Source organism: Myodes glareolus, chromosome X (assembly GCF_982192425.1).
Source record: "Myodes glareolus chromosome X, mMyoGla1.1, whole genome shotgun sequence".
NCBI classification, from domain to species: domain Eukaryota; kingdom Metazoa; phylum Chordata; class Mammalia; order Rodentia; family Cricetidae; genus Myodes; species Myodes glareolus.
In genome coordinates, this window is record NC_142053.1 from 49,886,489 (window position 1) to 49,913,244 (window position 26,756).

The 26,756-nt window shown below is 38.5% G+C and overlaps 1 protein-coding gene across 4 annotated transcripts in view; it reads right to left on the bottom strand.

The window, feature by feature from the left end:
• Positions 1-24,984, bottom strand: part of Nrk (Nik related kinase) — a 103,431-nt gene extending 78,447 nt beyond the window's left edge. For all 4 annotated transcript variants that reach the window (XM_085684738.2, XM_085684740.2, XM_085684739.2 and 1 more), the window contains exons 1-2: positions 24,612-24,984; positions 17,868-17,933 (exon numbers count right to left, since the gene is read on the bottom strand). In XM_085684738.2, the coding sequence (XP_085540864.2) occupies positions 17,868-17,933; positions 24,612-24,668 (123 nt within the window). In that variant the 5' untranslated portion in view covers positions 24,669-24,984. The remainder of the gene's footprint in view (positions 1-17,867; positions 17,934-24,611) is intronic.
• Between the last annotated feature and the right edge of the window lie 1,772 nt (positions 24,985-26,756).

A 26,756-nucleotide genomic window follows, 5' to 3' on the forward strand; every position in this document is an offset into this window, starting at 1 on the left:
CCCAGTTGGCATTCCCAACTCTGCTTGTTTCAATATTACTGGAATGAACCACAACTTCTGCATTCCTAACAAGTTTTTGGGTGATGCTGATGCTGTTAGTGATCCAGTAGCCTGATTTTGAAACTGACAACACAAAAGGAATTAAAATATAAAAGTAGAATCTGATAATTAACTACTGCATGGGTCGTAAATGAAAAACCCAAAAAGGATGACTATAATGAGGCACTGAAGGTAACAGGCTAAGTCAGAAGAGAAGGGGAAGAAACACAAGTAAATGCCCACTTCTGTAATTCCATCAGTTGGATGACAGATTTCCAAAGGATATGATAGAGTATCCAAAAATTTTTTTAAAGACACTGCATTTCTTCTTCCTTTACCATTGGGATTATTAACATCTTGGGGGTTCATAGAAATTTCAGATTTCCAGTAAATCCAAAATGACTAGATTTTAATTTTGTCTTATTATCTGCCAAGACTTTAGCACTGGCTTCTGGGCTTCCCTTAAGAAAGTGGTCCACATGCCACTTAAACTGGCTTCCTTAATTGAAAACATTGGTGATGCTTTAGGGAATACACGTCTACCATGGGAAGGGAGGAGTAAGTTCATGAGTCTGGTTTAAATCCTGCTGCTTAGATTTGATATGTGCTTTAATCCTCCTTTTACATAGCCAAATATGAAAAAGAAAAAATATTAAAGTCCAAGGCTCAAGTTAACTGACCAAAAAGAAACTGGATGATCCAAGAATGGATTAATCAAAACCACATTTTAAAGCGAACATAGTCTCTGAACTATATGTACTCTGAAGACATCTAGACAGACAGGCTTTATTGATAACTGGAAAGAGATTTAAAGGGGGATAGTAAAGGTCGTGGTTGCCAATATCATAGTCCCCAAATTACATTTATATAGGCAAACAGAACTTCACCATGTCTCTCTTCATCAGTTAATTTAAAACAACCTAATCTGCACGACCATGTCCCCATTTTCTCTGTCCTTCCGTTGGAATCCTTAGCTTATGACCACTACAACATTTTCACCACATCAAAGAGGTCTCCCAGGACTGACCCAATGGTCAATCCCCTTTTCTACTGGAGAACTTAGAAGGCCTCATAACTCTAAATGAGGTTCAGGTAAGCAAATAAAATGTCGTGTGCAAAGAGACTGAGAAAGTTGTTTCTCCATTGGCTTAATGTAGTATATTTTCCTGAAACGCCAAATAAATTTGAACAGTTGCTTGGAATATACAGTGTGTGCTGTCCCTTCTCTGAATTGGTCTGATCAATCAGCTGTTTAGTAATCTGTAACTTAAGGAGTAGGATTAAGTCCTTCAGTCTTTCTCTTTTTGTTGCTTTGCATTTAAATGAACTGGGGTCAGTGGAGGGTCATTCTAAGTAAAAAAGACTTGAGCCTGTAGGAGTGAGAGAACCAGGCTCCCTCCATCAAGGGCAATTGGATAACCTCTGGCAAAGTGTGCTTAGCCTTCATCCCCCCACCCCTCCCACATAGCCCTTAAGGCTCTTTCCTTTAACAGAGGTGCTACATCTGGCTTTGCTTTTCTTGGGAGCAACTCTCCTTGTTACGAAATTCTCCCTCTTAATTCTCACACAGCCATCAGAAATAATTTACCTGCCATGGGCCTCATTTCCCTAGGGATTAAGGTGAGAACTAATCTCGTGTGCTAAACTGTTAATCAGTGGCTTAATGTGTTTCTTAATTTATAAAATGCATGGAAAAGGTGATTTCTGGCAAGAAGACCTAGTGTGTGACTGTTCAGTGATGGGAGTTTGGAGAAATGCAGCAAGCTGTTCCGTGAGAAATAAGAAAAACATACTGTATTGAGTCAAACCTCTATGTACTCAAAACTTATTATGCTTAAGTTTTCTAGCTTCTGAATACATGAATAAGCCCTCTCCGAGTCTTCGTGTTCACACCTAAAGTTTAGCTTAGTAGTAGATCTCAATGGAAATATTTTCATGTAGACCTTGGACATCTGTTTGTGCAAATGAGTCCTCTTGAGGATTTTGGTGTGCATTCTTATTTAAGAACTTGTGCAGTACAAAAATAAAGATATTATATTCCATTGAAGGGATGGAAATTCAGGGTGCTACTAACTCTGCTTGCAATGTTACTGAAACAGTTCATATTCAATTATTGATTACTCTGGGAAGAATGAAGTACTGGCGTTTAGCCCATTTAGTATCATTCATTCTCCCTCTATTACTGCCTCCTGGTCCCAGGTATATCTGGCATCAGCAATATAGACAGACTTGCCTGCTTTCAAATGACCACCACCATCTAATACAGCTAGGACAAATTACCTAAGATTTTACATAATAATACATAACATACGGACATAAACGTGGTGGAAAATGATTGTAGAAAGCCAGGGACAAATTTTCTTCCCATATTTTCAGATTCTTTCCAGAAAAATCTGAAGAAATTTATGGCAGTTGAAGTTTTTCACTTTACTAAGCAATATTACTATCCAAAGAGAAAAGAGTCAAGAGAGATGAGACAAAACAAAAGAACTTATTCAGAGAAAAATGTGTGCCATGGGAATCCTGTGTGCCACAGATGAAAGAGTCTTTCTTTGCTCCTTAAATTTTGATGAATATCAATAAGACTCCTTTACATAAATTGATTAATATTGTTTACTCATGGCTATCACCCAAAAGATCTCAGAGAAACATTTGAATCACATCTAATTTCCAAAGAAATTATACTCCCCTGGTATAGTAACAAAAGCTAGTACTATCAGCCTGTATTAGCATTTTAATGATTGACAGTTTGGTACAGAAGCAGGGGAAAAGTGAGATATTTCACCTTCAGCTCTCTGGAAAGAAGTAGGATATGTAGATCAGAGCTGTCTGCAAATTGGAGTAATAATATCTGGAAGCCTTGAATGAGTGTACATTAACCAAGAACATGAGTTTTCTATAAAGCATTAGGTTTTCCATCTTACTTATTTGACTTTAAGCATGTAATTTCCCTGCTGAGGGCTTGGACTTTTTATTCGTAATTTTTGTTTTGTTTTGTTTTTATGAGACAGGATTTCTCTGTAGCTTTGGAGCCTGTTATGGAACTAGCTCTTGTAGACCAGGCTGGCCTCAAACTCACAGAGATTCGCCTGCCTCTGCTTCCTGAGTGCTAGGATTAAAGGCCAGCAAAGAACTTTGATTCTTCCCAATCTATTTCAGCTTTCAGGGAAGTCATTTTTTTAATTTTATTTGTAATTACATCATTTCTCCTTTCCATTCCCCCTTCCTGCTCCTCCCGTATACTCCTTATTTTTCCCCCTCAAGTTCATGATCTCCTTTTTCATTAATTGTTGTTATATACATATGTGTATATTTGTATAATATATTCCTACACATAACTGGCTCAGTCTATATTCTGTGACTTGTATATATGTTTTTGAGACTGACCATTTGGTACTGGATAACTATTTGCATTGCTTTTCTTAGAGAACACTATTTTTTCCATTCTAAGCATTCCTTAGTTGCCTGGACCTCTATCATTTCCCCCATCCTCAATGATAATAAAGATGTTGTACAATTTCTAGTATTGGTGAAAAGTTTTTGCAAGTTCTTTCAGGGATAATAACAACTACGTTACATAATGAATTTCCCTGTTCCCATTGTTTTGTAAAACTGAGCTTAAGGGAGGTGAAGTGACCCAACCTCTAACCATTCCACTTGTTAAATTCAGACCTGTGTGATACCAAAGCATATGTTCCCGCTGTGACATGGGAACCAGTATAAATTTAAGGAAATAAGTTTTCTGCATTGATTTTTGTTAGCAAAGTGGAGTTTAATTCAGAAAACAGTTATCTTCCTGGGCAGGACTATCAAAAACATTAGTCTCTTAAGTAGTATAAACATTTACTGTCTAATTAATTGTGAGAAAGCTTTTCCCTTTTAATCAGTATAGCACAATATCAATAGCATATCTAATTTATTTCTTTTCTGGTTAGCTTCAAAATACATTGTGCACTGGACACTTTTCTGTTGAAGTGTTTGACATAAAATTTATTCTTTTTTTAAAAAAACTTGTTCTAAAGAAAACAATTCTGAAGAAAACAAGCAAGAAACATTCATAAAACTGATTCACGGAGTTGATATGAGAAAGAAAATTGTTTAATTCCCATGAAGTATACAGAATAGCAGGCATATAGTAATCAAAGTTATATATTTTTGCCATCTACAAATCAAAACTTAAGAATTTTATCTACATATTACCTTGATAAACTATCTCTATTTTAAATTAATAACTACTTTTTGTGATCCACTCGGAAGAGAACTGATGATGTTAGAAGACCAACAAATGTCCCTAATATGGTGACACTGCTCAGGGCTCTTCTCTTTCCACTGGGACTCAGCAGTTGCCTACATGGTGTAACCAGCAATGCCACATGACCTAGAGAGCTGTTTGGGGGTTCTTCCTAAAATTCAAGATACACTATTTTTCTGGAGACTGTCAGTAGTACTTGAGGGAGCATCTCTAGACCATGCTGATATAACTTTGGAAAGGGTGAAGTAATAGCTAGATTACTAGCATTGCTGCTGCTAGTCTACCTCCATTCCGGGCTACACACAAGCTTAATCGCAACCCGTGTATGTTTCCGTTGGTTAAGGGTACTAGTACCATATGTGGAATAAGTGATTTATCACAACTCAAAAAACGGACTATATCTGATTGAGTTCTAAGCAACACTAATCTTTGGTGGCCAGTCTGCTTGGCCTCTGTTATAGAATATATGGTCTTTCAGCAGAAGAAACATCAACATTATTGATTTTTATTAGTTGCAATCATACTACGTTAGACCCATTATGAGGTGCAATGAAGCTGGGCAAAGACTGACAAGTTCACCAGTTCAGAGCCCATCTACATACCCGGTAAGAAAAAGAAAAACAGACAGTAACTTAGAACAGCTTTGATTGTCTTAGACAACCTAGTAGAGTGAGCAGGCAAGTCTTCTCCATTGTTTGCCACGGTGAAAACTCTCCTTTGCTTGCCTCAGCCCTTCAGTGAGGAAAAAACTATTCACCTGGACTTAGTGCCCCCTACAGCTGCCAACAAAGCAGCTTTGCTATGGAGAGCACAAAGAAGCACAAGACAACATTTGCTAGAAGCAGGGAGGAGTAGCAGCTGTTTTAGGACTAGAACAGCAACCCTCCCCACCCTTTGGCAGCAGCTTTAGTTAAGCTGATTCAGCATTCCTCGCCATAGCATAGCAGGTGGGTAAGACAGGGCCCCTCTTACTTCTTAATATAGGGCTAGTGGACAATAGATATGTGGTTGGCTAAAGCTGGTACTGCATAATGCTGGCAGCTAAAACACAGAACTTGTCCGGCTAGATTCTAGTTTCAGATGGACAGCTGTGCTTGGAGTGGAAGTATATACCTTTGGGGCATACTTGCACTCAAATTATGCTCTGTTCCAGAAGATTCAAATTTAACTGAACATTGGGGGGTCAAATCGGCAGTTTTAGTTCTAAAGATTCTTAAATTCCTCTATTCCTGTCCTTTTACCACACATGCTTTCTTTTCTCTCTTTTTTAAAGCCCTACCTGTTCATCAAGGCATTGAAATATAGTATTTAAATAAAGAAAACCAGAAAATATACAATAAACCAACAAATTTCTTTTGGCATATGGCTTCTGCAGGGAAGATTAAAGAAATGATATATATTATCTAGCCCTTGTCCTCGTGGCTGTTTTTCAATAAACTTCTCAATTAGGAATGAATGAAGTTATTTAGTTTACCTCTCATTCTGCATATTTTAATGCAAGTAGAAGGCAGGTCCTATAAACCTAGAGACATATCCTCAGGGAATAAATCTTTATTGCTATAACTCATGCATTTAAATTTTACTCATCCATGAAGTGAGTAGTAGTCTTGACAAAAATAACTCAAAAGATAATTCAAAATACCACCAGAATCCCAAAGCCACTAGTATTTGCAAAGTTGAATATGACTACAAAAGAACGGGTATAGAAAAGCAGGTTCTTTGCGTTCTATAATACTGAAAACATACATACAAGTAATATTATATAGACTGAACAGATTATCTTTAAGAAAATACATGTACATATGTATACATACATGCATGTAACAGTCAATGAGAAAGAGGTCATGAACTTGCAAGAGAGCACAGGGCTATATGAAGTGTTTGAAAGAAGAAAGGAAAGAGAGAAGTGTTAATTATATTATAATTGCAAAAATAAAAAGGTTAAAAAATATAAATTATCCTATTTTATAGTGACTGAAAGGCCTTATAACAGTTTTAACAGAATTACTGGCATAGTTGATTTGCCATTTTTTCTAAACTTTATCTTGCATAGATTAATTAGCTATGTTTCAATGGATTCTGTAAACTCTCCTCCAACTTCACATACTCATGCATGTCATTATTACTTTCAAATGTGGAGGAAATTGAGGAAGGTTTATCTGTAAAGGTCTGGCTTCATTCCAGAGTACCCTATCTAGAGGGCCTCAGGGAAAAACGCTGACAGTAAGTTATTGTTCTGAAATCTTCTTCTCTTGATTCTAGGCATTCAGATTTGTCTGAGAAGTCCCCCAAACCATTTAGGGTGCAATACAAAAAAAAATCTATGTTCTATTTTAGTAAGGCTATATATACCAGGTACCAATAAACATATTTAATACTTTCTTTCAAATAACCAGTCACTTAATTCTATTTGTGTATTTTCAATGGTGATGGTATGTTGTAAAATCGACTGAAGTGATTCTACACTGCCCTGGTTGAAGTAACCAGGGCCTCTGTACTCTACCAATACCGCACTATTCTATTTTCCATTTCAACTAGTTTGCACACTTTTGTTCAAGCTGATTGTTTCTTCCACTAGTAGAATTCAGTAGTGGATATGTTTACTTCACACCAAGTACAATATGTTTAAATGGCTGAAAGGGTTATAAAACAAGCATACATAATCTCTCTCTCTCTCTCTCTCTCTCTCTCTCTCTCTCTCTCTCTCTCTCTCTCACGCATGCAGACACACACAGAGTTTGACTAACAGTAGCATCCCAGGACCTTACAGCTGGAAAAGCACCCAGTAAACCCAGACAAGTTTGTTATCAATGGAGAGAGAGGGAGTAGGAAGGAGAATGAAAGAGAGGCAGAGGTAAGGAAAGAGACCAAAACAGAGTGGGGAGGGGGAGGGACGAGAAGAGTAGCTAAAAAAAACTACACTACTAAATCTTTTAGAGTTTACTATTTTGGGTCATTTAATTTATTTTAAAGCATAATAAAATTTAGTATAGTTAAGAAGCTGGCGAGTATGGGTAGAAGGTGAAGGGAAGCAAGGACATTTGTATGTTCTTATTTATTTGTGTTTTTCTTCCTAATGGCTGCCAATTTTCCAAGTCAGGAAATATTTGCACATGCTCTAGACATCTTTCTGAAGGTATGAAGCTCTCTTGAAACCATCTTATTTGGACATGCCAACAACACTACAGCAAACTACAGTACCCTGAGAAAAAATATACTCTTTCAAGCTTCCTAAATGACTCATTCAGAAGAGAGTAATAAAAAGTAGAGCTAATATTTCCATCCTTTGGAAATATTTATCTCTACACAGTACTACCTTTTTTAAAAAGTCAGAATAGAAAGTGACTTAGGTGGTATAATTTGAAAGGCTAAGCAGGGTGTCATTAGTCCTTTCCATCAAGGTGCATCTGCAGAGAGCTCCTAATGAAGTGCCATGTGAGGAAGTCATTTCTGTACACATCCTTTTAATGCCGACAGAAACTGTGCTAAGCACCATGGGTATAAGGTACCATGCTTGTTCCAACGAGAATTAAAAAGTGGATAAAAACTATTTTCTGGATGCACCCCTTCTAAATCATAATCTCTTTGTTAAATGAGAATTCATAAGGTAAAATGGAAACATAAATGTGAACAATAGAAAATCGACCAGGAAATTTTCCCTTCTTATTTGTTCTTGATGGCCTACCCTTCTCACATTCTACAATCTAGGAGTACAGTCAAAATTTTAAAAACCATATAACAGGAGCCCTGCTCTCTACAGAATTTCCATAGCAGTTTTAAATACTAACTGATCTTTAGCCACCCACTGCAAGCCTTCTAGCTGGCCTTATACTGTCATTGCAACACTGTTTTGTGACAAGGTGGAAAGAATCTGGCTGACTACAACTCTTCCAGAGGCTAAGCACTAGCGAAATCACGAGCAGTAAGTTCTGTTGAAACCTGCACCCCCATCTGAGGAGAACAATATAAGGGACATCTGGAAAGGTCCATCTGGTTCTCATCTCCACATCTGCAATGCCAAAGTTTTCCTCTCTATGTCCACTTGCTCAACTCTCAGCCTCTGCCACTATCTAACCTTCCAAGCTATGGCCACTTAACCCTTACGTGCAATTTTTTCCTGTCTTTTCTGGGAGAAGTTATGTTCTTAAGCAGAGAAAAGGGTCTCTAAGCTTTCTACAGTCTAATCTTTACACGTTACTAGAAGTATATCAATAGGTACATTTAGTACATACACTAAAAGTGTTGATTTTAGTTTTATTTTATTAGTTCTTTAAGAATCCCACTCAATATGTTTTGATCATGTTTGATCCCTACCCCAACTCCTTCCATATCCATTCCTCCTTGTCCTACCTACCAGCCTGTCCATCTTTCAACAAAGCCATCAAGTCAACTTTGTGTTGGCCCCTATATTCTTGGATATGTGCACTTCCACTGAGACATGACCAGTCTACTAGGAATTACACTCTCAGAGGAAATGAACTCTCCCTCTCTCGGCAGCTATCAATGGCTAATAGCTGCCTAGGTAGGAGTGGGACTTCATGGTCATCTGCTCTGAACTTTCTTATTGAAATTTCCCCGAAGGACGGCGATAGAGACGGAGACCCACATTGGAGCACCGGACTGAGCCCCCCAAGGTCCAAATGAGGAGCAGAAGGAGGAAGAACATGAAAAAGGAAATCATGACTGCGAGGGATGCTATCACCCACTGATACAAGGGAACTGATCTAATGAGAGTTTACCAAGGCCAGTTGGACTGGGACTGAACGAGGACGTGATCTAACCAGATTCTCGGAATTTGGCCGGATTCTCTGAATGTGGCTGGCCCGAAGTCTTTCTGAAAAGCCATTGACTATGATACTGGGACCTGTTTCCTCTGCATATACTGGATTTTGGGGATCCAGTCTGTTTGGATACTCACCTTCCTGGACCTGGAGGGAGGGGGGAGGAACTTGAACTTCCCACAGGGCAGGAAACCCTGACTGCCCTAAGGGACGAAGAGGGAGGAGGAGAGGGAGTGGGGGGAGTGGGAGGGTGTTGGGAAGAGGGGCGGAAATGGAAACTTTTATAATTTAATAAAATTTACTTTCAAAAAAAAAAAGACATTTCCCGTCAATAAAAAACAATTATTCACACGGCTCTAACTTTAAATGATTCTTTAGTGTTTTTTCCTTTCTCCTAGGGGTGACTTGTAGGAACCGTAACTGAGGAAAAATGTCCCTGGCCTCATAAGTATGAACTTGAGCACTAGAAAATAGGAAGGGGTGACCACATGCATTTTTTTCAACTGCCCCATGGTTTCTAGGAGTCTGAGGAGGAATGCAGTCACCAACTTGATTCCCCTTTAAAGCCTATCTGTTTGTGCCAATGCACTTCTGAACTTCTATTAAGGTCTACTGTCTTAGTGATCATCAGGAAGGAAAGCACACCCTTATATGGTCTTCATCGTGATCTGAGGTTAGTTTTTTGAAATCATGGATAATTTTGCATTTGAGCCAAACATTTATTTTCACCTGATGTCTGAGAGAATGATTTCACGCTAAGCTGTACATGCTAATATATTATGTGTGTATACTATATTATATATATATAGCATATAGAAATTGCAAAGTAAACCCCAAATTTCCTCAGTCCTGGGGTGTGTGCTCTTAGCTATACTATATTATATACGTTTGTCAGTTTGTTCATTATCTCTTCTATCTTCTGTGTCCTAATGTGTGAATGAGCAAGACACTCATATCACAGTGCTCTTGCGAGTTACAAAGGTAATAATTAAAAGTAAGAGCTAGGAACAGTGCAATGTGCTGTTTAGATCTTGAGGTCACACTCTCTAAAAGTAGATAATATTTTAATAATATATTGCAGTATTTTTCTCCAAGTCAAGAAAAGTTGTCTTTCTCTGAGGACTCTTAGACCTGTACATTTTTTTTTATCATGGTGGTCCTTTTTTATTTTTTGCTCTTCACAGTTAATGATTTATACAAAATGTCACTGGCAGTGCTTAGACTATAATCAATCTTTTCTCCCCTCAGGGAGTGCTGAACAATCTCAACCTTCTTTTCCTATGCATAACGGGACTATGCCTAAAAAGACAAACTTACAGATGCTTTCTTATTTTGTAATACAAATGACACATAAGCCACCACTATGATGCCATTATTTCCTCCAACATCTCATTTTCCCTTCTTTCTCATGCTTTGGTAGAAGAGCAATTTATTATAACATAGGTGTTGATAAGCAGGGGAAATAAAACTGTAGCATAAAGACCTGATTGTATATTTTAGTTGCCCTTTATATTACCATTTAATTTTGCTAATTAAATGTAAGTTTTTACCACTGCAATCACTAAGCAAAATCAATTTCTAGGAGCTTCCACTCTTCTTTTCTTTTTCCACCTCTCAGAGAGTCACAGTGACACATTAATTTCTAAATGCAAATATTGCACCACTCACAACAGTATCTTAGTTATAGGTACACAAATATGGTAGACTGTTGAGAAGCCTGAAAACCAAATAGGGCTCATTATTATTTTATTGCATTATTTCAGTAATGCAAGTGTTATTTTCCAGTGTCTATTTAATAAAGTGTCATGGTGATCTAGTGAGAAACTACTAAAAGCTAAAATAAAGCCAAAGGAACTAAGTTTGCACTGATAATATGAAAATGGTTTATACGTGTGTTTAAAACTTGCTCTTCCATATATTATATTGAATACATTAATTATATTTTAGAGGCAGAAATTCATACATGACTTGTTCTTCTCTAACTATAATGTTAATGGCTTCTTTCTTCTTCAAGATTAATTGAGAAACAGAAGTTTTGATAATATGGGGAGAAGGCAAGCCTAAAATTCAGAGGCCTAGATCCTTTTCCACAGTTTGAGAGAGACACTGCCAAGATAGAAACACATCCTTTTCTCCAAGGCATGTACTCAGTACTTTCCATTAATTTGGTCCTGAGTCTCAATTCATCTGGCCTATGCTGGTCCTTTTCACCACCATACTACAAATATTCAACCTCTGTTCTCTTAGTGAACATCTCTTAGATGAAGCTCTTCTAGAAATCTCATTGCTCAGAACCTTCATTACGCTTTGTACATTCAGATATGTCTCACTCCTATTTTCTCCTCTTTTGCCCACTCTAATTTATCTCCTTTTTTTCTTCCTCTTATAATTATTTCTTTGTCAAACATGAAGTCTCAAATAAACAAAGAAAAATTGTCTCCCAATAGGAGACAATTACTGATTTACTGATTGTCTTATCACATTCTAATGAGCACAGTATATGAAATATAGTACGTAATCAATAACATTTTGGAAATTTCTATCATGAACATTTTAGACATTCAAAACAATGCTTTTTGTAATAGACACATTTACCACTTATTATACTAGGTCAGTCTGATGTTACTTGAGGACCAATTCTTATATCTGAGGCATATCATCACAAAGGAACAAAGTGGCAGAAAGGAGGCAGGACCAAGGCCCTGCTCCAGAATCGGGGTGTTGTATGAGGAGGACACAATAGCCTGGTAGGCCTATGACTTCAATTAAGCATCAGCTTCAGCTCCTGCTTCAGAGGCTTGCAGTGGACGATAAAATACCCAGCGCTGTGTTCTCTGTGGGCACTCAAGTAATATTTGTTGGCTGACTTAATTGAGCTATATTTGCAAAATGGCAAGGATGTGAGGAAACTTTCCTACCTAAAAAGAAAGCATTCACAGTGCTAGACATTTGGTAGGCAAATAAACAGTATAATTTCAGCCTAAAAGGAAAAATATTCATTCTCTCATCCAATAGACCTAGTGGCTAGGCAACTCAAATGTCAGCACCATATTTCTGGAAATTAATTTTAAATATCATAAATTGTATGTCATCAACTTTGAAGACATTTCTTTCCTTCCTTTCTTTTCCCATTCCTTGCTCTAAATTCAAATGCAGAAAGTACAACTAATAAACCTCACTCTCACCTGTCTGGGAAGGTTTACAAAAAGTAGTAATGTGTCCAACAGTGCATACAAAAAATTAAATTTAAGAGCCATGCATTGGACGGTGTTTTTAAACAAACTGTCCACAATAAGGGGTGCATTTCCAGAGCAAAACCAAGTCAGGAATTTGCTCTTGACTATAATGCTGCACTATTATTTACCCGATTTAACCTTCTGACTACCAAGGGGCAGATTTCTCTAAGATCTCCCGAGGATCAACATCCAAGGTAAGCTTCAGTTTCATCTACATAAATTTTTACTCTATTTCAGATGAATTTTCATTTGTTTAAAATGGTTCCTTTTATTGTCTTCAACACATCTAGATGGTAATGTAGGAGTGGACTTCAGATGTTAGAAGTTCAGTTGATATGTCATGAAGGTCAATGTCATTTTATTCATTCTGAAAGTCCTGTTGACCGTTTCACTAATATTACTTATTAATGCATATTTGCATTCTTAGTACTCCTACTGCCAATTTTTACCTGTGCAATGGCTAATAATTACTCGGCTAATAATCAAGCCTATCGTGTGGTGAAATAGAGGAAGAAACAGAAAACCATGCTGAAGAATATTTTGTTTGGTGAACTAAAACATAGAACTACTCCAACAATTTGCCACTAGACAATAATCAACTTCTAGTGTGTAAGAAGGTAGAGGGACTACAGGACTGTTGTCGTTATATTAATGATAGTACAACTTGCCTACATTACATGTGGTGTCTGGCACTATGTGAAGTGCTGTATCTCAAAGCTCAAAGCACAAGAAACCTTGACAATTATCATGTCTGGATCACTTATGTTATTGTTGAATAAATATGCTTAGAAAATTAAGGTGCCATGTTTAGTGTAAGTTAAAATGGTCAAGTTGTCACTTTTCCTCCTTCCTCCCTAAAAAGGGTCTTGGTCTCTTGCTCAGTATTTCATAAAATTACTGAGGCACGTCTGTGTACATTGCTCCTGGGGAAATTTGAATTTTATCCTGCATCATTGAAGAATGAATTGCAACACATTTTTACCATCTCTGGAGAGGTGGGGGATATCACTCATATGCCATGGTGTACAAACGGAGACGGGAGAACACCTTTGCAGATTTGTTTCTCTCCTACCTTCATAACAGCTCTGGGGATTGAACTAAGGTCATCAGGTATACATTCTAAGCACTTTTACCCACTAAACTAGCTTGCCAGCCCATATTCTATTTTCTTTTTGCAGATATACCATCTCATAGCCAAATATTAAATATCCTTCTAATTGAACTTACTAGTTAGAAGCTATGAGACTAGTAGTTAAAGGTAAAGAGAAAATATCATTTCTAACCCTACTGGGGGAAAGGGGAAGAGCTGTACTCCTAAAATGAAGAAGAAAAGGAAACCCACAATTTCTAGTGAAGCTTGTATTGGCAGGAAGAGGGATAGAGAGGGAAGATAGCTGTCTAATTAGAAGACGGGAAGGAGAAGAGTTACAAGGTAGAGCAGAGTGAAACTCAGTCTTCATTTCTATGTGCACAGACCTCAGCAGACTGCTGGAAACCTGTCAGAGAAGGAGGCCTTGGAAGCAAGCTGGAAGACATTGGAGAGACTTTTAACCAAAACAAACAACAGCAGGGGATGTGGTTGGTAGTACCGAAAAAGCAAAGGACTCTGTGAGTCACTCACACAGTAACTTTGAATGGTATCATATCTCCATTTTGTTGTATAGGTTAGTTGTTTAACAGCTGGTACTATCGAATATATAATAGATGTAAAATTTGGATATGTTTTTATCTCAAGCATGTAACATTATAGACAGAAAAAATAGCAAAAATATAGACTAGAAAAATTATCCAATATTTTACTAAACTAACAGTTTTATTCAATATTTTTCATCTGCATATTTAGTCATAACCATAATCAAGATGCAAGTGTAATAATGACTATATCATTTTGCTCACGAATTTAGTTCTATCATTTTACTAAATACTGCTTTACAATACAGTGAAATACCAAGCATAAGGTTATTCTTTCCATTACTTATTTTATTATTTACAGTGTTACTGAATTTTTCTTTGCGGAAATAATAGTAGCGATAATGACAGTAATAGTCATTTTAACAGAAATCTACCATATGTCAAACGTTCTATAAATACTCTTTCTAAGTTGTATCCAATCTGCAAGGTAAGTAGAATGAGCTCTCTCATAAACAACAAAAGCAATGTGGTACCGGAGGTTAAGTGACTGATTCACTGTCACAGCTCTGAGCTCTGAATTAGATCTGCCTGCTTCAATGGTGCTGTGTCCTCACCACAAGAAGCCGACTTTCCACGGCAGGGAGTATCTTTATTCTTCTCATATGGAGTGTTCAATTATAAACGTCTAAAAGCAGAACTATTGGTGTAAAGAGGAGAATCACTTTAAAGCTGATGAACACTTACTCCATGGTGTTTTCTATGAGGGTAATATTACTGTATCTTTTTGCAGAAAGAAATTAATTTGAGATATAATAAAAAGGGGTGAAGTCATGAGTGAGTGACAGAAAGACAACTTTATGTTGTAAACGGAGCTTTAATTATCAATGTCACGAAACTGGGTTCTGTTTAGAAAACCCGAGAGTGGGAAATATTTTTTACCTCATAGGTTCACATAAAATCTATACAATGAATCACTGCATCCTGAGCACTCATTAAAAGAAATTCAGGCAGACTGTTCACTTTGGATTGGGATATGAATTCCAGAAAGAGAATCATTCCTAGCCTAACAGCAAGGAAAAAAAAATCAAACAATCTACAAAATCACACTTTTTTAATCTAGAGAGAAGTTTCAAAGCAGTCAACAAGCCTTAAGTCTTGAAGAAAGGAGTGGACTCATCTATGGCCGCAGAGGGAACAGACATACACAGAAGCAGACATGAAGAAGTTGTGTATTTTTTAAATGAATTACTAAAGGCCAAGCACGAATCTGCAAAAATCTCAGTAAGTGAGATACAGGATGTAATTGCAGACATATAGACATATCTGTGTGGATTTACGGCACAAACATAATGAAGGAAGGTGCATCCCTACTAAGATGGGGCAAGAAAATGAGAGAGAACATTTCTGAACCACACAGAAACACACACACACACACACACACACACACACACACACACACACACTTTCTCTCCCTCCCTCCTCATATACACAAGACTTCAGAAACTATGGAAACCAGATGGAAATGGAGTAACGTGTTTATATTGCTGAGAGAAAATGTCAATAGAGCTCCTATGGCTGTAAATATCTTCCAGAAGTAAAGAAGTCATGCATTTCATTAGTAGAAACCTCAAACTATAAGGAATATTAAGGCCTTCAGTCTTAAGTTCTTCATATCAGCTATAGAATTGGATTTTTATAAAGAAATAAAAATTTTAGAAATGACAAAATTAAATGTTAATATAAAAGGCATTATTTTTGTCTACGGAACTTGACCATCCAACCCCAAAAAAACAATAAGCATAGAAACAGTGAATATATAAATAAATTTATAGCACAATAGTAAGTTTTATTATACGTAAAAACAAAATTCATAATAATCATAATCATCGCACATTATCTGGTATATCGCACAGCTGAGTGTAAGCGCGTTCCTTGACTTACATTAACACAAAAATTATATTAAAGTCTTCATTGTGGTGATAGCTATATGACTATAAATATTTGTTTAAACTCATGAGTGAATTTTATTAATTTTATACTAAACCCGGAGGGGTTTTTTTAACAAATTTTCATGCACAACATACCTTTTTTTTTTTTTTTTACCTTTTTGACTGTTCTTCTGGTCAGGAAGCTCTGATGTCTTCTGATGGATGTTCAACTCTTACCTTATTTGCTCCATTTGGTGATGGAGAAGGTGCTATGCTTCTTAGTCAGAGGAATTACAATGCATATATACATATACACACATCTCAGGAACTGAAATATCTATAGAATGTACATATTCTACATGTATCTGCCACGAAAAGGTATTTTGCTGCCCATGTATATGGTATTTTATTAATGTATCAGGAGGCAAAACTAAGAATGTTAGCAAGTATGAAATGAAAATTAGCATAAGCAATATACTTGACTCTGTGCCATTATTACTGTCTGTAGATAATCGATTCTGCTTATTTGAAGAAAAGGAAACTTGTGTCTTTTGATTATCACTCTCTCTGTTTCCCGTACTTGCTAAGGTTCTCTCTATACGTAGGGATTGCCAACATTGCTCTTGCTACTCTGTGGAATGTACCTTGGTGAAAAAATTTAAAAAGCATTTATCACTCCGAAGTGGGTAGATAAATTAGAGAAGAAGCCTCATGTCCTTTGAGAGGGCACCCTTGTATCAATGGGAAAGAAGATGTTTCCTTTAGGTCTATATTAGGGCACTGCTACACAATGCATATAACTATGACCTGTGATTAGTGGGCGGTAAGGTTAGTTAGTAGGGACACTACTATTGGTTTCAAGGGAAAGGCCTTAAAAGAAGAAGTGCTTCCTTGTGCACAACCTTATATTTTATAACATTATATGATAGAGAAATAGAAATTTACCATATTTTTAAGTACAAGAAGCTGGTTGGACTAAGGTGACAAGGCTATTTGCAAGTCTTTATTATTGTCCTACCCTGCTGGAATGTCTTAATATCCACCATGACAGCACTTCATTCTTTATCCTCCTGATATCAGTTTTTAAATTATTAGGAAGTAGGTCGGCATTGATCCTTCAATCTAAATGAATTTTCATGTTATATATATATATATATATATTGCTATGAATTTTTCTAACACTTAATGCTTGACAATTAAAATTATAAAGCTGTCTGTTCATTTATATACTATATGTGGGTGTTTTAAACAAGCCTTTCTACATATGCATACTTGATATGTTTCAGTATTGTAAGCCTCAAAAAAGCAGGACTTACACTTGTTTCATTCATTAGTTCATCCCAAGAGATTATCATAATTCCTGCGGCATACTTAGTGTTTAATATATAATTAGTAAGTGTAGTGCCCCCCCCCCGCCCCACTGAGACTGAGTTTCTCTGTGTAACAGGCCTGGCTGTCCTGGAACTCACTCTGTAGACCAGGCTGGCTTCGAACTCACAGAGATCTGCCTGCCTCTGCTTCCCAAGTGCTGGGATTAAAGGTGTGCACCATGGCAAGTGTAGCATTTCTTGAGAAATTAGCAAATTTTGCAGACTCATGTGCACTAATATAGAAAATTAATAAACTTTGCCTATCCATAATAAAACATTCAATTTAAAGTTGAATACAATTAATTAAAAGCCATTAATACATATTATAAAACAAATGAGATTATTATTTTGGCACATTCTATTTGATTTTTCCCCTTTCAGTCGAAGAGTTTTATTTTTGCTTTTAATTTTGCATCTTATGTCCATTGGTTCAATATAGTTTTTCCAATCCATTTTTGCATCAATAAACAGTAAAATTTTAAACCTCAATGACATATTTTAAATTGATTTGTCTATCAGATTTATGCACTGTACTTTATACACTATATTTTATTTGCATTGTTAGGGTTTAACTCACAATTGCTGTTATTAGAAAATTAAGAATAAATAAATAACCTAGTTCCACTTACCAAATAGATTCTTCCATAAGTACCAAGACCAATGGTTTTATCTAGTGAGAATATTCCAGTTGGATCCTACAAAACGTAGAACAAAAATTATCAGTTTTCTTGAAAAAAAAACTGCATCATTCCTTTAGAGTTTATAAAATAAAAGGCACTCCCTGGAACATGTTCTTTGATAAACCCACGTCCCCCAAAAAATAGGTAAAAATGTCCTTAGACTGAGTATAGTCACTTTTACACGCATCCTCACGAATTATCTTCTCTTTACCAAAAACATGGTTCAATTTAATTTAATTGTTTAATCAACAGCAGAGATTTTAGAAAATTTTGTATGAATCATATATCAAGTCATACACAGAATGGTAGAGGCATTGGCAAATACTTGCAAATCCAGAAAGTGTATAGAACACAAATATTTAATGATGTTATGAAATAATTTTATCACTATAAAAATGCAAGATAAAAAATAATAAACTGAAAGCTACTTAGTATAAGGAGCATACACAAAGAAAGGCATAGATTTCTTAAGATTAGTATATTTACCTGGTCTAGCAAAACTGTCAGGCAAATGACAACTCTGGCTCAACCCTAGTTAACAAGTACACAGGAAGAAGTCAGGACAATGGAGTTTTAGCTCCAGAGCTGCTATTTACAGACTGTACAACTCTGGGTAGCTTATTTATTCTCCTAGGTTCTTTTAGCCCACGTGGAAAATGAAGGCATTATGTCCAGTGATTTCTGAGTTCTAATATTTTATAAGAAAAAAATCAGGTTCGTTCATCCTAAAACCAAGACGTTTCCACAGTATTGACAAAAACATTAAGGCATCAACCCAGAATCCTACTTCCTTAAAACACTCCTTGAAGTTGATATCACAATAAAGTCATGATTATAAGCAAGCAAATCAAAGTACATCTTCTTATTGAAAGTTAAAAAAAAAGTTTAAATGACAGCTTTTAGTATTTGAGAAGTAAAGTCTATCTCTTATCTAGTATACAGCTTTTTCTATGACTCTCAGCTTTGTCTATGACTCTGTGCAAGGTTTATGGGGAAGAGGTAAATGACAAAGGCATTAGTAAGAACCAGCTTTTAGGGACGATGACTTTAGCATATTTCGTCCAAAGAGATTATTGAAAAGATTGTTTTTACACCATTAGCAATTCAAGGGAGACAACAACTGTTCACTTTTTTAAAATCCACTTATTTATTTATTCATTTCTTCTCTGCTGTGTGTGGACATGTTCATACATGCCATGACGCACAGATGGAGGTCAGAGGACAGCTCCTGAGGAGTCTGTTTTTTGACCTAGTAAGTTCCGGGGACTGAAGTCCAGTCTTCAGACTTGGGGGCAAGCACAACTCCCTGCTGAGTCATCTCACAGGGCCAGGTTCCTTCCTAAAACAAGTTAGCTAGCTCCTATTGGGCTAGCTATTGGTTTTATAAGCGCGTTTGTGTTTAACGTGATAGAGACGCCATCTTAGGCAACTCTCATATTGTCTGTTAATATAGCTGGTATCTCTGAATTTTCAGAAAAAGTCAGAAATTTATCTTATCCTATTTCTGCCGACAACAATAAGCATGTCTTATAGTGAGATTTTGTCAAATGTCTACTCTATAAAAGAAAGCATGGAGCTGTAAAGTACAAAGCACAGAACCCTCATTTTCGCTTCCTTAACAATGCCAGAAATCTGTTTTCTAGTCACAGGCAATGAAACCATCCCCATTACCCTAACACTCACTTTAAATAATACATTTTTAAACTTCAAGTTTTAAAAGCACGTCGAACTTAGTTTTCCTATGCTTTAAGGCTAATATTTTCACTCAGTTTGTATGATGTTAATCCATGTCTCATCTGCTTTACAACTAAATGCTAACTAAATTCAGGTTAAAAAAAGAAAAACTGATTTGTAAATTAATAATGGATTATAAAATAAGAAAGCCAGATTCCTAGATCTTCTCTCAAAAAGTGAAATTTTAAAAGGGGGGGGGGTGTCGACTTATTTCTGAGCCAGAGAAACCATTAGGCAATTTTTAAAACTATTTCTCACATATTTCTATGTATCCAACTTATCTCTACCGAGTTAAAATCCCTAATTGAGTTGCCCTTAAAAGCTGGAATTTGAGAGTTGTTCCTTCTGAAGGCAGGAGGAGCTGGAAAGACTGAGCACCACACTGCCTCATTTTCTTTAGGGTGTGTGGAAGAAGGGAGCAGAAGAACCACTAGAAGGCAGTGTTTCCTGGTCAAGGAAGACACAGTCCTAGCTTGATCAATAAAACAAAATGTGCCTATACAAAGGAGGAAAGAAAAGCAATACACGGTCAACACAGGTAGCAGAGTTTCCAATGTACTTACATTCACTTAAAGGTTAGGGAACATGTTCCACCGGTTACATAGCAAAAAGGTGGGAAGTATAGAGAGACGGCAGAGGATTTCTTCCAGTTTAATGTTACAAAAAGTCCTTTTAAGAAAAGAACTTGTGGGTAGAGTTCCTAAAATATGGGTTCGAATAAGCTAAGTACTAGAGCAAAACTCAGAGACTGTGCCAAGGATGAGCTTCACAATCAAATCAGAGCTTAGGGAAGAAAACCCTTTATAGATGACTACTTCATAATCCATGGGTAGACTCTCTATTCCCTCCACGAGACCCATTTGAAATCCTGCTTAAAAATAAAGAATCCTTAGGCTAGTAGATTTATGAAATCAGAATTCCCTTGGATAGACAGTTCTTTTAAGATACCCAGATCATTCTCAATTCATGGACCCTGTGTGTGCACTCACATGAGGAACAAACCCTGTCCTAGGGACAAAGAATGTGGCTCAGAAAATACAATGAACTGCAAAGTCAAGCTGAGGCAGTATTCTCCATGTAATGGATGTTATGCTGGCTAGTTCAAACCTTGTGCCCTCGAAGGCAAAATTGGTTTCCACACAGTAGCTGAGGAAGTTGGTCAAGTGGGAAGCTTCTCAGGACTGAATGCGGAATTCAGTTTTGCCTTCTTAGTGAGGAGTAGGGAAACTGGATGTTATAATTAAATATAAGCCTAATGTATTTCAAATATAGCGTTTGGATCATGTACTATTTCAGATCGCTTCTGCCACTACTGCCCTCAAAGCCTGTCTAATCCTGACCCCAATATAGATTAGGAGTACACATGGCAGTGTCAAATACCAAGGCCAAAGCCATGAGGAATGTCATTACCATACTGGGCAGGAAATGCTTGGGGACAATCGTCGTGAAAGACCAGCTAGATTTGGCAAAGAAGAAGATTGAGTTATGCAGACTTACTTGTCATACATACATATATAATAAATTATAAATTAATCAAAATGTAATATACAATTCAGTTATAAACACATACAACATTGCAATTTTCCTTGCAAAGGAAACATAAAATCACAAATCTCTGTACTTTTCTTCTCCTATAGAAAATATATATTCAGTTAAAAATTGGGAAAAGTTAGAGCAGATCATTAAAAACTGTAATTATGTGGTGACCCATATTAACTACCAGCACATAGAAAATAAAGGCAAAAGAACTTGGAGCTCAAGAGCAGGGTCAGCTATAGAAATAGTTGGAAAACGGCCAGGGCTACACGAAACCCTGTCTTAAAAACCAAGAGCAAATATGATTGAATTGATAATTGCAATGGCTTTCGTACTTTATGTCTCTGAGGTCCTATGCAAAAGGTTTGATAATTACATCAAAACACCATTTATGATTGTGAAATTTATATAATTTTTCTCCTCTACTTTCACTACTGCTTAATGTTTAGGTATAAAACATTATCTAATTAAAAATATCGCATAAATTTCTATCACTTTTTGTTGTTTTGTGTCACTAAGAGAGTCTTTATGGAAGCTCAGGCTATTCTAGAATACTCTGTAGCCCACACGAGCCCCAAAGTCATGGTCCTTCTACTTCTATGGCTCAAATTTCCATCCGTTTCTTTAAATTCTGAACTGCACTCCTGTACAAGCTTGTACTCTCTAGGAGTTCTGGTTTATGTTCATGCACTTGAACAATCACAAAGAGTATGTAATGTATAAATTCCAAACCTATATTTACTTGTACTTCTACACTCTTAAAGATTTGCATATATGTGTATGTGTGCCTGTGTGATATGGGAATCGGACCCAGGACCTGTGTGAGTCAGGCATCCGCTCTACAGCTCAGCCAGTCCACACTCAGGCCTCCAAGATTCTTTGTGATCAATTTGGCCAGTCAAGGTTCGAATCTCTCATCATTATCTGGCTGTTTCCGAACTGTTTCACTTAGCAGGAACATATGTCAATATTCTTCTGTCCTTCACATGTGCCCTATTGAAGATAACTATTGAAAGGGACACTCACTGCCCTATGCCCTTCTCTTTGCTTGGTCAGGTCGCTCCGCATCAAAAATGCAAATGTCTATCTAACTTAACTATCAATTCATCTATTCATTTACTTCCAAAGTCTTCACGATATAAGTTAAATGTAAAATAAACATTAAATGTAAAAAAAAAAAAACCCTACACCTCGGTGACTAGAGAAACTGCGACTTTACGTCTCTAAACATCTGATATAAAGAAAATACTGAAGAGCATGCCACTTCTCAGCTAGATTTCTCTTCTTGGAATTTAGATCTAGGGAGAGGGGAGAATTACCCATGATTTGCTCCGATAGTACAGAAAATTGCTCTAATATAAAATCCTGAAATATAAGAATTTTCCTAAATTGAACCGTCCATGATGATTTAAAATGAGGAAAAAATATCATTTTTACCCTATTTTTGTGTCTTTTTCAGATTCCCCAACATTACAAATCAACTTTTTTTCTCCTGTACCCATTACCACCCTCACCCAATCTTGAGAATGCTAATGTTCTAGTGAACTATAAAAATCAAGACTTCAGCCTTTTTGCTTATCTCATGGACTCTCGTCAGATCTTTATGTTCCAAAGCCATTACCAGGTGAGTTAATCCAGGGAATTTATCCCCATTGTCGTGGGAACAGCACCTTTACATTTTTGCCATTGTTGTTCTTTGTTTTTGGAATTCCCTGTGCTATCATTTCTATCCTCAATTTGATCCTCTTTAGAAATCAGTTTATTTCATCTTGTCCATGTGTGCTTTCACACCACGTGCACATGCGTACAGGCACAAGCAAGCGCGCACGCGCGCGCGCGCGCGCACGCGCGCGCACACACACACACGCACGCACGCACGCGCGCGCACACACGCGCGCACACACACACACACACACACACACACACGCAAGCACACACGCAGACAGGCAGGCACTCACGTACAAGCGCACACGTGGAGAATGCTCAGGAGGCAAGGAGGTCACTCACGGGCTTTAGTCTTATTTAGAATCAAGTCAACCTTAGACTGCATTGAAAAATTCTGCTCAGAAGGCAATTCACCAACTGAAGCCTCCATAATCCAGACATCTCATGTGTCCATCCTGGAAAAGAAGTGATTTCAGGTGTAGGTGGGATGAAAAAATGGTTTAAGTATTTTTAAATTCTTTGATCTTATATTATGAAGCTGCAACAATAACAGCAATTCTCACAATTGACACGTGACCATTTAGTAGTGAAGCATGTTCTTCTACTGACTGATAAAAGTTTGCTAAAATATTAGCCATGTAGATCCCCTCCCCTCACAACAGACCACACCACATACTGTGAAATTACTAAAGGAGGCCTTGGGTGTGGCCCATTTTTAGGGAGTCAGGTATCTGCCATCATTACCAACACGTACCCTTAAATGCCAAACATTCACAAAATTAATTAAGTCACGACGACTTTGAATAGTCCTATAACCTCACGGTTAATATTTAGCTTTTCTCAAGGCAAGGAGGCCAATGCCCCGAACTCCACATGCTTGGCGATCATTCCAACACAGTGCCTGGTTAGTTCCCCTTTGGAGAGTCTAGCAGACGTTTGCATTCAAGATTGGGTGCAAGTGAAATGCCAATCTAAAAAGGGAACTTGAAAAATGGATTTGGGTGGGATCCAGTGTCAGCCAGAAACCAGATGCCAATGAAATAAACGGTGTTGTTACAGTAGTAAGCCTGTTGTTTGCGATGGCTTTAATGGCTCACCAATCAGTTTCAACGGGACATGGAGCAAAAGGAGACCCTGTGCATGATAATCACTAACAAAGAATTATATTTCATTATCTAGCGGACATAATACATTGTTTTAAAACTTAAAAGGCCATGTTCAGAATTCAGTTCTTATCCAGAGGGCGTCGAGTTCTTTTCGCTCCAGCAACACTAAGTCGAGAACATTCTCCTGGTAAGAGTAAAGTTTTAGAAACTGCTACTATAGTGTGACTACAATGCTTCATTTTTCTAGTGTTCATTGCTTTTTTTAAAGGGAGTCACCCATAGGTAGAGAGGTCTCGGGGGGGGGGGGGGGCAAAGGAGGTCGTCAGCCACTTGTCCGCTCTAGGAACGCTCCTATTACAGGTACCCAGGCGCTGCTAGACAATGCTGGCTCTATTTAAGAAAGGTCCCACCCTTTAGCACCCACTTCTTTCTCCCCCAACCTCACCCTGTCCCTTTGCTTTTTGTGGCCTTCACCTCAGCCAGGAGCCCAGGGGCGCTGATTCCGCACAGGAGCTTCTCTGGCCCATCCTGAGGCACGGCCCCGTCGAAGTCCTGGCCTAGGCACTGGAGGGTGTGGGCTTTCTTCCCCAGGCTTTCCAAGCCTGGGAAAGAAGCGCACAAGAAGGGCGATGGCCTGGTGTCCTTTACTTACCGGTAAGTGGCCCAGATCTGTCACCTCCTTGTCCCTCCAACCCCCTGGTCCTGCCATGACTTCGAGAAGAACCGGAGCAGGAGACCGAGACGGAGTCCAAGCAGGAGCGCTGGGACCGAGTCTCTGAGTTGAAGGAGGAAGAAGAGTTTAAGGGGGTCCCGGGGAGGGAGGAGGGGATGGGAGAAAGGAGAGGGGAGATGGGTTCGTGGCGTGGGAGAGGAGGGGGAAAAATGGAGGGGCAAAGAACAAGCCTAAAGGAGGAGGAAGAGGGAAGCTCGAGTTTTCGAGAGGCGGGAAAGAAAGTTGGGCTAAGGGCAAGAGAAGAGCTCCGGCGTCCGTCCGTCCGAGAGACGAAGAAGCCAGAAGGGTGCTCCGCGGCGAGAGCGCAGGGCGGTCCGGGCTGGGTGCGCCTTTCAGGGTGAGGAGGGGGGCGGTGCAAGGCCAAGGGGCCCGGAGGAGCTCGAAGGGGATTGGTGGAGCGTCACGTCGCCAGGTGGGCAGCCGCGCAGCAGGGAGGCGAGCCAGGGGGGCCCGGGGGCAGAGGGAGCCTCTAACGGTCTTCGGGCCGGCCCCTAGCCGCCCGCACCCCGCCCCCGGGTCCTGGGCTGCGCCTGCCGCCCCCGCCCCCGCCCCCGCCGGCCACTGTTCCACAGGAAACTTTTGCTAGGCAGCTGCCAGCCCCGGAAAACCGGTCCCGCTCAGCGCCGCTCCCAGTCTGGGCCCCACAGCCCTGCCACAGTCCAAACAACCCGCACCGTCATCTCCCCCGAAGAAACATTGTAACTTTCCTAGTGGTCTAAGTTCTCTAACTCGCCCCCTCTCATTTAATCGCTCCATCGATTAAAGAAGAAGAAGAAGAAGAAGAAGAAGAAGAAAAAAAAGAATCAGGAACGAGTGGGAAAGGATTCGCTCATCCGTTTAGGGAGCAGACTTGGGTACACCCTAGTGCAAAAGGAGAAACTGAGTCCCCAGGGCTGCCACAGCTTGCTCTTCAAAGCCTTTGGCACAGAACAGGACAGAAAGGACAAAGTTCCTTAGGTCCCCCTGGAGGCATCTGCGGCTCCAACTCCTCTAGCCCGGGGGGTAATTGGCGTCTGGAGGAGGCTGCTCAGGCAAAACCACACCTGTGAACAGGTGTTTGGGTAAAGAGACACAGACCCAGTGTCAGCAGCCCTGGCTGTCCTGCGGGTCCTAAGTTTGCAGGCTTGGAGCTTGCTGTGAGCCCAGAAAGTTTCTGCTTGCTTTTCCAGCCTCCACTTTCCGGCCCGGTTTCATTCATTCACTCATTCATTGCAAAACTTTTAAGGGCTCCGGAGCTGTGCGCCCCGGTTTCTCCACAAAGCGCAAGGAGGTTGACACTCGGTTCCTACATGGCAAACTTTAATAAGTTGCCTCTTGAAGCATTTACAGAAAAGGGAGCCAGTGCGTAGAACTAACCGCATTCTAAAGCTCTTGCGCACTACAAAGAACACTTTAGAAAATGCCCTGAAGCTGCTTACATTCCCCGGAGCGAGCTTACTGTGCTTTGAGCACCAGAACTCCAAGTCGCGATGCTTTTAGGACCTTGTTTCCTGTTTCTTTCTTTCTTTTTCTTTTTTTCAAAACGAACAAATTTTGTTACTTATTCGAGGAAGATTTATACGAATAATTCCCCCCCCACACACACACTGTCCTCGAATATGTCATTTCTGACCCAGCTTCTGAACTTTTGTAATTATTGTTCATATATGTTAGTGAATTTTGTTTATTTTCTGTCTGTTTCAACGCTAGAGTTTGACTTCTTTACGATCCTTTATCTCAGAGTCTCCGTGAGCTCTGTAATGGCTACAGTTTATCCAAGGAACCCGGGTCTAGCTACTTAAAGATTCTCTGTTAAAGGCTACAAAAGCAATCAACCACCTCCTCCTTCAGAATAACAAACCTGGGTGTTCTGAATCAAATCTTCTAAAACCAAATATATATAAATATATACATATATATAAATATATATGTTGTAGTTACAGAAACTACACTATCAAAGAACTCAAATCTTGACAACCTTGTCACACAAAACCTTATTCCTTTAAAACAATTTAAGATTTCCTGAGTGACCAGTAAAATGCTTCTGGGTTTTCCTAAGTGGAAGTAGGAAAAATAAAATTTCAG